Below are 13,157 nucleotides of genomic sequence, written 5' to 3'. Positions count from 1 at the left end.
CAATTCATAATCTGCCAAGGACTTGGTGGGTATAATAAAAACAGGAGCGAAAGGAACTCGATTCATAGAAAAGCCCTTGGCTTTTGCCGCAATTTAATGAAATGTGTCGCAATCGTTTTGGGGATTCCCAGCGCCAGTCATCTCCTTCAAATCCATTTTCAATCTTCTCCCACACATCGAGATATCCTTTTCGCAACTCTCGGTGACTTTGGGCGACTGTGTGTGAAAAGTCCTGGCGAAAAGCACCCACTTCTGCCCACCACCACCGCCCACTTTCGCCCATCCAGACGACTCAGGAATTGACTTTAATGGCGCTTCGATGCTGTCAAACATTTGGGGCCAAAAACAGAAAATACTGGAGAGAGCTCTTCGACTTGACTTTTTATTAAAAGTACTGGACAAAGTTTAGTGTTTGGCAAATAAATCGAAAATGACATCTAATAGGAAACATCGAAATATTCGAAGAGATGTTTTTACACCCCTTTCATTCGTTTATTTCATTTTCATATTAGAAGAACTGTTTTAGAATTTAGAGATGCTCATGCTGAATACGTATAAATGCAGATAAACGATGCTTCTTTATTTGAAATTGCCTTCTCATGTCCTTCCGTATCATTTCATCCACTCGAATTGCTTATTCTGACTTCACTCAATCCTAAGGTGTGCCCAAGGACACTTTAGCTCCATGTTCACCTAAGGCAGCATCAATTATACAGATTGCGAGTATATATATGGAGTGTACGTATGTATGTATGTATGTATATGCCATGCCATGGATGTGAATGGAATGGAGTACTTATGTGGATGATGTTACCTCCGGGATAGTTGCATAATCAGTGCCAAATGCTCTGGACACAGATGCCGACATTTGGACAACTCATGAAATTCATGAAGAAGCTCCCCAAAATCCGAATGAACTTTTCCGGGCTTCACTTGGCTTACGCTACATTTGAGTCCTAGCCAATCTGGCATTTTGGCGAGGAAAACTCAAGACCCATTTCCCTTCGAGGCTCCCTTAGATTTTCACACTTCACGCAGGCAAATATCCCAATATTCGGGGCAAATGAGATGGAATTGTTTTGTCGTCTCAGGCATTTTCATGGCTTGATTTTCATTTTGTAGTTAACAAATTCATAAAACGAATTCCTTGTCCATGTTTTCATCCCAGGGCTTGGTTTCCAAGCGGCTGACCGCACCAAACTCATTTCCAAGTCAGAAATTACAACACCACAAAGGAGAAAAAATCTGAAAAATAGGCACGATGCTGGCACACAAAACCCCAAAAAAAAAAAGAAGCAAGTAAAAACACAGTGCCACCGAAACTGGAGGCCCGGAACCTTTAACCAAATATTATGCAGGTTTTATCCCGTTTTCTACCTCCCCTCTCTGAACAAAAAATGGTTTAGCCAAACAAACAAAACACCGAAAAAAGGCAAAAAACGAAGACAAACAAAAAATGGTGACAGCGGTGATAACATACACACTGCTGAAAAAACGGTCACAAAAAAAATGTTACAAGACATTCGAAAAAGGAATAAAGCATTTGAAGAAACAATGTGTTACATTTTTTCTCTATTTTTTTTTTTTTTATTTTCGATTCGGCGGAGAGGTGCAGAATGCGTGAAGGAAATCCAATCCAATGGAAATATAAACACGCTGAATGCCCTATCGTCCCTATTTTCGCACTCTGCTCAAAAGATTCTGATTTGAATTGACCTGATTTAATCGCCGCACTCAAATTGAATCAAATCGAGAATCAAGCTCGAGAATGTTGTTCCCAACGAAAATTCAATAAAGTGCCAAATAGCATTAAAAACCATTAGCGCCGGAAAAAAAGTTCTTCCGCAGAAGAAGCATTTGGAAAATTTCAGAAATTCCAATCAAATAGTAATAATAAATACATAAAATTATTTAATAGGTGGTTGAACTATTAGTTTTGCCCTAGCACTTAACAGTTTGAAATTGGTGAAATGCAAAATTGTGGAAATTCTTAAGCTCTTGTAATAGGAGGCAACGTCATTAGAACGATTTTCGCAACACATGCTGAAGTTCCCATGCCGCAAAACGGTGCAGTGATCCATTTGGAAAGTAGAGCAAAAGTTGTTGCAACTAAAATTGCTGACCACCTTTGTGTTGGGGGCCTGTCCATTTTCATTTCCATTGCCATGGGCGTTAAGAGGGGGGGGGGGCTGGGGTACAGGTGAAACTTGTGGCGCCGCCGGCATCACGAAAATTCCGGAAAATGCTGCACAGAGTGACATTGGCCGGCGAAAAGTTCGCTGAAATTGTGACACAATTTTTGACGAATGTCAAAAACTGAACCGTAACAAGTGGATGCACACAGGCCGGGCCGAAACCCAAACAAATGACAACGAGGTGGGGTCTTAAAATGGGTCTGGGGGGGGGGGGCTGGTAGCATGGCTGTGGGAGATACCCTTCGCATGGTGGGTTAATGGAGGCAAGTGGCGCAAAACCCGCATCAACGCAAATGTCATTTGATGGATAAGTTTTCGGGGCCAAGCTCGCATCCTGGCGCCCAAAAAACAGGGATAACTATGCTCCATATTTAATTATTCATGAGGCGGCAGAATTGCTAGGACTACACAGGCGCCGTTCGTCCCTTTTGATTAATGAAGCAGCTGAGACAACATCAGCAATCAAATTAATTTCAGTTACATGAGCGGATTATAAAGAAACGACAACAACAGCAACGAACAAACACGGGCACTTATCACTTTAAAGTCGCCGACTATGGAATACCCCTTAAGATGTTATTATTATATACAAAAGATTATAAAGTATTCTTATAATATTACTGATACAAGTTAATACAAATCAAGTCTCAAAATCTTTAAAATGATTTGACTTTCAGTTTAAATAACTTTATATACACATATATATTGGAATTAAAAAATTAACATATCATTTAGTTTGATAATCCCTGATAAATACTAAAGGTATTTAATCTATTATTTCTTACCTAACAAATCTTCAGCAGTAGGTACCACTGTGGACATTTATATGCCATTTATCCTGCATAACTCGCACACCCTGCTTTTGTCTGGCACATCTGACAAAACTAAATGGGGCAAAAAGCGGGGCTGTTGGGACAGCAACAAATCGCTTTGGGGAACAGAGGCAACAACGCGCAAACATTTTTCACAACTAAATGAAGTAATTTAAAATAATTATCAATGCTAATTTAATGAGGGCCGGGCCAAGGCGACCAACTTGGATATATGTTATATGTTATTTTTCGCATCCCCTTGCCCTGCTTTACTTTTTTTGCTCTTCGCCACAGCTTTATTTTCATTAGCAGTATATAGTTTTTTATGTGGGCAGTAAAGCGATGCAATTGAAATGCATGCGCATGGGAGAGGGGGCGTGGGAAGCGGGCGTGGCACTTAGTGGCAACGTTCAGCTGCGTCTAGACGGCAAAAGTATATATGAATTTATATACATATATTGTACATGCAAATTAGCCAAGTTAAATTGGCTGAGAGGAGGGGCGGAGGCGGTGGGATTAGGAGAGGGAGAGTAGGAGATGTCAGTAAGACGGGCTGATGAGAAATGCATTGGGAATCGTTTGCGACGCCGACAAGTATGCAACATAAATTGTACAAGCCGCTAACGGTAATTGTTGCGCCGCCAACATGACGTATACGCGATATTTGCCTAGCTGCAAATGAGGCTGCCATTTTCCATCTCGCTCGCGCTTCCACTTCCGGTTGGTAGGTGTGTGTGTGTGAGTGTGCGAGTGTGCCTGTGTGTGTGTTGGCGTGCTCAAGCGCCTGGAAAATGCCGCTAACGATGACGTTAACGTTGGCTTTTACCGTTGCCATCAGCGTTGCTCTCCCTTTACCCCTTATGCTCCACCCTCTCCTTGCCCACCTCTCATTCCCATTCCCATTGCCATCGTCCTTCTTCGCACCATTTTCTCCTCATCCTGGGCGCCTAAAAGCATGCAACAGCAATTTAAATTTTGTGCGCATTTCAATTTGCGAAATGGCGGAATAGAAAAAAAAACAAAAAACCACCAACGCCAAACAACAAAAATGCAGCTCGGCAATTAAAACCGAGTGCGGTAAGCAGAAGGTCGTAACGGAGGTGAAAAGGTACAACAAAAAAAAAAAAAAAAATGAAAGAAAAATTAACAAATATGGCTCGAAAGAAAAGAGCGGTTAAATATAGCATCAAATGCAACCACAATATGGCGCCTAAATATAATAATCAGTAAACAAGTCAAACAGTTCGTTGTATTAAATACAGTTCAATGCACAATTAACAAACAAAGGAAATAAATAAAATAAAACAATGCAAAGCCACAGCAAACATTTAAAATATTTATAGGCGAAAAACGTGTAATTAATAAACTCACGAATATTGCGGTCCTAATTGTGCATAAAATGTTGTGCCATCGCTAAATTTAAAGTAAATAATTTATTTGCACATTAGGTGTTTGCCATTTTTCCTGCATTTGTAGCAATTGATCCTAGGAAGCTACGAAATAACGAATAAAATATTATTTCGTAGCTATAATAATTAATATTTTTTTTTCCGAAATGGTATACACAATACGAATATTTATTGTGCTAATTTCGACCAAGTAATACAATTACATTTTTCCTTGCAAATATCCCTTAAAGTGTTGTGTAAACCTGTTTATAGCATCTGTACAACTGTATCTGCATCTGTATCTGCATCTGTAACTGCATCTGTAAATGCATCCCCGTATCTTAAGTGCTGTGTGGATTCCTGCTGATTGAAACGTTTCGCCATTTAAACTTTAATGCCACGGCACCCAGTGGCGGCCAAGGGAAAATCGCACGATGGAAAGCGGAAAAGCTGGGTAAGTATAAATTGGATGGCGATGGCGGAGTGCGAAGGTTGGAGGGCGAAAAACTGGACAGCGGGCACAGCACGCACATTAAAAGTTCAAATGGTACAAAAATATAAAAATCCGCTTACGAAATTCCGAGGGCCACAGAGACAAAAGGCAAACGGCAAATAGGGCGGACAAGATGGGGTGGCAGTTAAAAGTGGAATAGTGGCGGACAAAATAATGCGACCCCATGCAGCGATTTTGAGCTCGAAGCTCGGGGTTTTTTGGGGATTGGAGGGGCCAAAAGACTATTACTTTTGCAGTTTCAGCTGCAGATGCCCCTTCAGTTTGCAGCATGACCATACACACTCTGCACTCAGCACTGATCGATACTCATTCGCCTGGCCTGCCATCTGAGATCGGGCATATCAAATCAAATAAACCGAAGTGCAATCATAATAAGCGGTTTACTTGGGAGAACTACGCTTTGATAACGATTGGAAAGGACACTTTTAACAGTTCGTGTTAAAATTTGAATTGGGTCAGGCAGGCGAACATAGAAAATGATAATGTATCTAAACAAAAAAACCTCCTTCGTGGATGTTATCTACTCAAGGGAAACATTTTCGCTTGGAGCTACTGCACAGTGATGAGTAATTCCTAGGAAAACATTTTCCTGTTGTCGGCAAACTGGGAAGTCTCGATGGGATTGCATATCCGAAATCAAATACTTGCCCTGGGCCAAACTGACCTTCATCCAAAAGTCAACCCCCCCCCAAAAAAAAAAACTTTGCCAGCCAGAGAAGTGGTTCGGGGCGATGTTATGCCAAACTAATTACTTGCTAAAAGCGCAAACAAAAGCCACACAAAAATAAAAACAATGACAACAATACGGAAGGGAGGGCCGAGGCATTGGGTTTTATCTCCGATCGCACACTTGACAACCTTTAACCTCTAGGCCCCTGTTCCGGGCATTTTTGTTCAGCATGTCTAAACAAAAGCCTGGCCAAAACAATGGGGGCCACAACGGAAACCAAACACTTGAGAGCCAATCAATGCAAATTCTGTCCCAAAGTCAACTTGCGCAACATATCGGGGGCGTGGTCACGCCCAACGCCGCCAGGGGGAGGTGCTTGTTTTAGCCTTATGCAAGGATAGTCATTAATTAGTCGAGTGGCAAGGGAAAGGCAAAGGAAAATGGTCGAGAAAATGCAGCAGCAAAAAGCCAGCAAGGCCTGCAAAACGAAACGAGTTTTGCTTCGTTTTATTATATAAAATATATGGTATACATGCGAATTACGTAATTAGCCTGGTCAAAAGCCGATTAACGCCTCATTTAGTTGCGACATGAATAGTTAATGGTTACACCGATTGCCCAAAAGGTGATTTCCATTCACTAGCTAGTTAGTTACCTTAAAAATATATATGCATTTCAATAATCTAGATTAGAAAAGTGCGAAAAGTAATTAAGTCATCACCTAAGAATATTTATTCATTTATTTCTTCTACCAAGATTCCTATGAAGAAATTCTTTAACTATTTATTGCACTTTAATTTAATTAATTAAGATTGTTATTGCTAATTGAGAAATGTAAAGAGTGTTTTCTAATAAAAATGTATATTTACTTTCTATGCTGCAATTTCAGGCATTTTAAAGCTAAACATGGGTTTATTTTTCGCCCCGGAGACTAAGCCGTATACGATTCGCACTCAATGTGGGGATTGGAAAGCCGCAATAGCGTTAGGTTCTTTATGGCCAGAATGGGCTGGAATCGGTAAAATCGGTTAACGAATTGTGAGGACATCTGGCCAGGCTTAGCATCTGATTAGGTGAGGCTGAGGAGTCATTGCTGAGGCCGGGGATGTCGGGATGTTTGGTCAGATGATGCGGCCGGTGCGAGGGGCAGAGGTCAGCGACGCATTAAAGGCGTAACTCGAGTGGGATTCAGGGAATTTCGCAGTTCGATGCCCGGAGCAGCTTCTGTAGCCGTAGCTCTGGCTCAACGGGGCTCAACTGGTGGAGCCGGGACCAAGGACCAAGGAGCAAGGACCAGGGACCAAGGACACTGCCATTGTCCCGGCTCCTTATCGAAATCCAGTGCTGTCACTTGTCGGCCACTTCACGGCAGCCAGTGATCTCCCTCGAGTGTGTTGAACATACGCTTCTTATGTGAGTCCTTCCACTTTTTTGCAACCCGCCCCCCCTTTCCGTACAGCACTACCATGCCCCCCTCTACGCTTTCTCCGTCTATGTTTGTTTATCCTCCGCCTGACCCCTGACCCCTGGCCATATAACAGCAGGTTGGGGGTTCTGCTGGGGCTTATACAACCACTCAGTGACACAAATAAAAGTAAACATGATAAAACCATTGAAACTTTTTCCATTTTCACTTTTGAGTGTGTTTGTATTTCGCTTCACTTCGCCTTTGTCCCTTTCTCGCACACGGCATCTACCTATACGTGTGTGCGCGCGCGTTGTGTGTGTGTGTGTGTGTGTGTACCCCTGGATGCGCCACATCTGTGTGCGAGTTAATCTCAAGTGCAGCCGAGAGCTAAATATTTACCATTGGCGTTGACTCTGCGCCTCTGTCGCCACAAACTCACAAACACATGGCCAAAGTCCCCACTGACCAGCAGAAGCAGCATCAGCGGCAGCCGCCCACTTTCACCCACTTTCTCTGCTCCAACCGATCCCCTTTCACCGTCGTGTTGACTTCTCGCTTATCATCGATGGCGCTGAGGTTCGTCCATCCAAACATGCATTCAAATGACCCGTCCAGTGCCACGCCCACACCCGATTTACGCCCCTTGTTTACGCTTAACTAACAAGCCAAGCTAAAAGTTGGCTGCAAGCCGGGACTTCCCCTGCGTTTTTCCTTTTTCTTTTCGTTTCTTTTTTTTTTGGTTTTTCCAACTTTTTTTCTATTCTATTCTTGCTCTCCATTTTTGCTCCTTTGCCATTCAAAAGAGTGCAGTTTGTTGTGCATAAATTGTTTATGTTGGCAAACCTGGGCCGGGACTCGAATTGTTTTTTGGATTTTCGATGCTGGTGCTCCACAGTAAGTTGGCCAACAAACGGGGCCAGAACAAAAGGTAAAATGGCAAGTGCACACATACACATACACGCTTCTGTCAGTCGTTGAAATTGTGTGTGTGTGTGTGTGTGTTTTGACCTCTGGCAAAACTGCATCCAAAAGTCAATCACACAGCCCAGTTTGCAGTTTATGCGTCTTTGGGCACACTCTATTTATTGCTACTGACCATTTTTAAGCATTTTTGTTTTTAATGAAACTAGGTTATGCCTTTTACTAAATAATACAAATACAAATACAAATCTTCTTATCTTCTTCTTATCTTGAAATCTTCTAAATATTTGTCGGATATTCTATTAAAATTATATTTTACCAATTGTATGGTCACACTATATCGCTCACCTTGGTGAATGCAATGCAACACATGTTCACTATGAAGACCAACCAACAAGCAAAATAGATCACAGATATGTAAACACTTACTCATAAAACGTAAAGTTACAAATATAATGTCAGATAAGTGCGTATTATAACATTTTCTATAGCTGCATATGACGATGCCACTGTTGGCAATCGAATGTAAATACTTTTGAGCAGATTGCCAGCTAAGAATGAATTCAACCAAGTTGACAAGTTAATGCTCGGCATTTTGACGGTTTTCACTACGGCATCACCTGCTTCGGGCAAAAGCCAACGCCAATACCGCCCATCAAGCCACGAATATCGTGAATATTTAAAGGGCAGGCTTCAATATTTCAGCATCGCTCAACCTTGACAGCATTATGAACTGAGTGCGACTGCAAGTGGGTAGCGAGTGGGATGGTAGGTGGCAGGTTGCAGGCTGGTGGCTGGTGGCATGTGGCACAGTTGGGTGGCAGGTGGCAATATGAAACGCTTGGATGGCGCAGAGCAGTGCAGCGTCGGATGCTGGAGTCAAACCAGGCGTGTAACCGAGGCAATGGAGGCGATACTCCTTCCACGTACTCAATTTGGCCCCTTGGGTGCGACTGCTGGTGCAACTGTCAAATCTTTCATGAAGATATAACCAAAGACCCTAGAATAACAAGATGCGTAACGCCATACGATTTTTTGGCACACGATTTTTTGGCCGTGGCTCTAGAGGTGGCTCCAGGCTCTCTCGAATTTTTGGTAGAGAGCGAGAGAGCGAAGAGCGCTACAGCGAACAGCTCTTTTCAACGCACAAAGTGATAGCAGACATCTGTATGTGTGCACACGTATTCACATGCATTGTAAATTTGAAAAAATATGCCCTTCACCTTAGAAGTTCTTTGGCTTTAAATCTATATTATTTTTGATCAATTGGCACCATGCGAAAAATTCTTGTTTTGCATTGCCTTAACGTTATTATTATTTGAAAATAGATTAGAAATACTCAAATCTATGTACATATTATCACAAAAATAAATTTCAAAAATGACTTTATATAAGAATATTTGTCATTAGAGTATTCATCTTGCGGCGTGTGAAAAATTAATAAGGTAATGATTGTTGAGTGCTTGTGTCCGCACTTCGTGCCTCAAGATATGAACAAAGCAAAGACACTAGAATAATTCTATTGTCTTTGATATTACTTTTGCAATTTCATTTAATTGCATATTTAATTATTTAGTATATTTATTAAATCATTTGACTTAATATGATGTAACATTAACATTAAAAGTGTTTCAAAAAAAATATTTAGCTTTTAAAAAATTGTCAGATGAGAGAAAAATTAGAATTAAACATAAATATAAATGTGTAAACGGTAGCTAATTCGAGCGGCAATTTTAACAAACAAATTTAAAAAGCTTTAAAATTATAATAGTCAGGGCGCGAATTTTAAAAAATTTTTTTATTTTATCATATTGCTAGGAAATTGGCAAAAACTACCCTAATATGTACCATGTAAATTCGTTTCTTCGATCAGAATTGATTTCGGCCCGAAAATCGTCTTCTAGCACAACACGCACACTTATACGCGTTCTCGTCTCTTGTTTTTACTCACACAAGCAAGCAAATTATATTTTTAGGTTTCTTACGCTCTCAGCGGGAGTGAGCGGAAAGAGAGTAATTTTGGCCGTCACCAAAAAAGTGGCTGCATAGTGCCAAACCAATGTATGGCCGTTACGCATCTTGTTATTCTAGTGTCTTTGATATAACTCACTGCCGGTCCAATGAGTCGTCGTCTCATTGTGAACCGGATCCGGATGTGGATACAGCTATGGCCACGTTGACAAAATTGGGCTGCAACGCATCTCAAAACGAATGGTAAGCTTACCCACCCATTGTTGGCCAAAAACAGCACGTAATGGTGTATTAATTAAACTTCGACCCTTCGCCCTTATCGCTTTTTGGCAATGCCATGACACAAGTGTGGAAAATTGCTGTGTTTCACATACATAAGTTCAATGAGTAAGCAAAATGCCTCTAAATACGAAAAGCATATATTGAATGACCAAAAAGCAGCTGAAAAGATTACCCATCGAATTCTGAAGACTTATTTTATTACATGGTTGCTGTGTAAAAGTTTTCGCTTTGTGTGGCTATGCAGTGGTAAAAATTTACTTCTTTTCGGATGTCAGCATACTATCTTGGTTTCATTTCGATTCTGAAGAGCTGGAGAGCAGAAGTCATTGCTCCAGGACGAGGTTAGCTATCAATCAGGGTTTAAGAATTAAAGTCGTCGTGGGGAAACCGGGGTAAAACTCGCTGCTCGACAATCATTTACCGAACAGCTTTTGGCTTTCACTTTTCACACATACCGCAATTAATTTCCGTTTGATTGTTTGTCTCTGTCCGGACTCCACATTCAAAGCCCCACCCGGAATCCTATTTGCTTTCCACACGGCGAATGCGATTTAATTGCTTTGGGACCCCTGCTCCCGCGACTTAAACTCAGCTCTGGTGCTTTTACTTTGCTTTTCCTCTCGCCCACACCCGCACTTTTCCCACACTTTTCCCACACTTTTCCCATACTTTTCCTGCACTTTTCCCGCATTGCACCTGCAATCGTAAATAAAGAGCTAAGCGTGAACATGAAGGTGAGGAATTGCAGCTGCAAATCGGAAGAGGAGGAGGCTGCCGTGTCAACAACTTTGCCGTGAAAGTTTTATTTGTTCAGTTCATTTGGTGCTGCTGGCAGAAGCAAAACATTATATGGCACATTCATAAACACCCGTGTTGCCGGGCGATGTCAAAAAATTGTGAATGGTATGGGGATTTTCTGAGGAAAACACTAAAAAAAAAAATCCTTGAAAACTTTGTTTGCCTTTTTGCACTTAAATAGTACACTTACTGCACTTACTTTAAAGTCTAACTTAGAATGTGCAGTGTCATGAATTAATGAAATAGCCATAAGAATTATTAATTTACCAAAATCTTGAATATTCGCGATATTTGTGTCTCTCATTTCATCGTCGAAACAAAATGTACCAGCTGGCTTTGAAAAGAATGCCAGATTAATGTCATGGCTCATTTCATAAGTTAAAATCATCTAGGTAGTCAACACACACAATCGACACAAAATACACACACACCGTTTAAACAAAAGTGAAAAAAAATAGAGGAAAATCGAAAAAAAAAAGAATCAAACAGCGAAACAAAAATCATAACTTGGTATTGTATCTAGCTAATTAGAGAGTTGCACTAGAATCGCGTGCGACTTGAACGTCGAGAAGTGTATAACAGATCCCTAAGCAGCACATCACTGCACCAGAGTCTCATTGGATCGCACCGAGCAAAGTACAAAATTCGTAGGTTCAAAGTTCAAAGTTTACGGTTTCCGAAGGACTAACCGAGAATCCAACCACGGACCATCCCGTCCAGAAGGCCAAAGGTAGCAACCAGCAACGAAGCTTCAGTATTGAGCCACTTTGATAACTGCTTCCAATCCGATTTCTTTTCCACTTTTGATAGTTTTATATTCAGGTGAGTTAATTATCACTTATAATATAAGTATTGTTGTTAAATATATATAAGAAATACTTTTCGGCTTACTAGATCCAAATAATTATAAATACACTCAGTTAATTGGCTGCATTCGATATTTGCCTCATAGATATCCCGAACCGCTGCCCTTCCAGGATGGTCATCAATCTGAATCCGTCCACCTCTTCGAACGCCAATGCCAGCGGTAGCAGCGTGGGTGGCGGCAGCGGTGGCGGCAGCGACGGTGGCAACGGCGATGGAATGAGCAGCGCTGGGAGCCAGAGCGGCAACATCATTGGCGGAAACGGAAGCGGAAGCGGAAACGGTAACGGTAACGGTGATGGTAACGGTAGTGGCAACACCGCCGGAAACGTCAGTAGCGGCACCCCCAGCAACCTGATGGGCATCATCAGCCATGAGATGTTCGATGGTATCGTCTATCTGCATGTGGTATGTGCCGGTGAGTCAAGCTCCAAGTGGGTCACTCTGGAGGAGGCGATGGCCTACTGTCCCAGCGGCGTTGTTGCCTACACCAAACTGCAGCTGGCCGAGATTTATGGCATACCGATGGACGTTCTGTTCGACTGATGGTGATGCATAAACCAGATTCTTCGTTGAAGCGATTGCAGTGTACCGCACATGGACGATGGTTTTGATGGATTCTTGATTAGCTCCGTTTGGCTTGTACGGTTTATAAGCTGGACCATGGCAACTGTCATTTGAACTTTGGCACTGTTGGCAAAATCTAGGAATTCAGTATTCGCCAAATACGTGGCATTGGCAATATAACGTCGATTGTTTTTTCTTGCTACATTCCCTGCTCTAAATTTTAAGTTCCTGGCGTTAAGTGATTTTTCCGAAGGCAGCAATTACTAGAAATAGTATACGAATCTGCAAGGTTATTCCGTAATTAATTGCAAAAAATAAAAAAAAATAATAATAAAATAAAGGAAATTTATAAAGAAATCTCTATGGACAGTATGGGTGCCATTTACCTTGGTCACTGGCCGCTTCACGTGCCCCTGTGGCATTTGTCAGTCGACTCGGAATGCGGGGGTGGAAGATGAATGGACTGAGCGGAAGTTTAAGGAGCCTTTGCCACGCAGACACCACACGGCGTATGCGTAATGCGGCCAGCCCACAGAATTTGGGCATTTCAATTGCAAATTAGCCAAAAGCCAACGTCAACGGTCACCACGCCCACACCGACAGCCGCCCCCTTTTGAAGTGCGTCTCGACTTTTCTTTACCATTATTTTTCCCTCTTCTGCGAGTGTGTGTGTGTGCGTGGCAATTTGAATGATTTATGTTGATTGCGTATAATTGCATGTTGTGTCCTTGTCCGCCCCTTTGTGCCCAGGTGCGTTTGCCGGCCAC

The 13,157-nt window shown here is 41.9% G+C and overlaps 1 protein-coding gene across 2 annotated transcripts, besides 1 other annotated feature; it reads left to right on the top strand.

Moving 5' to 3' along the window:
- The first annotated feature begins 8,900 nt into the window (after nt 1-8,900).
- Nucleotides 8,901-10,007: a mobile genetic element.
- A 1,355-nt stretch (nt 10,008-11,362) lies between these two features.
- On the top strand, nt 11,363-12,732 carry CG9106 (uncharacterized protein). 2 transcript variants are annotated; one of them, NM_132785.2, is made up of 2 exons: nt 11,363-11,781; nt 11,912-12,732. In NM_132785.2, exon 2 carries the CDS (start codon nt 11,938-11,940, stop codon nt 12,367-12,369), a length of 432 nt encoding a protein of 143 aa, NP_573013.1. In that variant the 5' UTR covers nt 11,363-11,781; nt 11,912-11,937; the 3' UTR covers nt 12,370-12,732. The 2 variants fall into 2 exon arrangements, with proteins under 2 accessions (NP_573013.1, NP_727838.1); NM_167433.2 differs by having other exon boundaries at nt 11,854-12,732.
- The last annotated feature ends 425 nt before the right edge of the window (nt 12,733-13,157 follow it).

This window comes from Drosophila melanogaster, chromosome X (genome assembly GCF_000001215.4).
Source record: "Drosophila melanogaster chromosome X".
Lineage (NCBI taxonomy): Eukaryota > Metazoa > Arthropoda > Insecta > Diptera > Drosophilidae > Drosophila > Drosophila melanogaster.
Note: the sequence above shows the minus strand (reverse complement) of the source record. Positions and strands in the feature narration are given on the sequence as shown.

Bases quoted from the DNA above. Each gene is read 5' to 3' on its own strand.
- CG9106 (NM_132785.2), top strand. From the start codon at position 11,938: ATGGTCATCAATCTGAATCCGTCCACCTCTTCGAACGCCAATGCCAGC.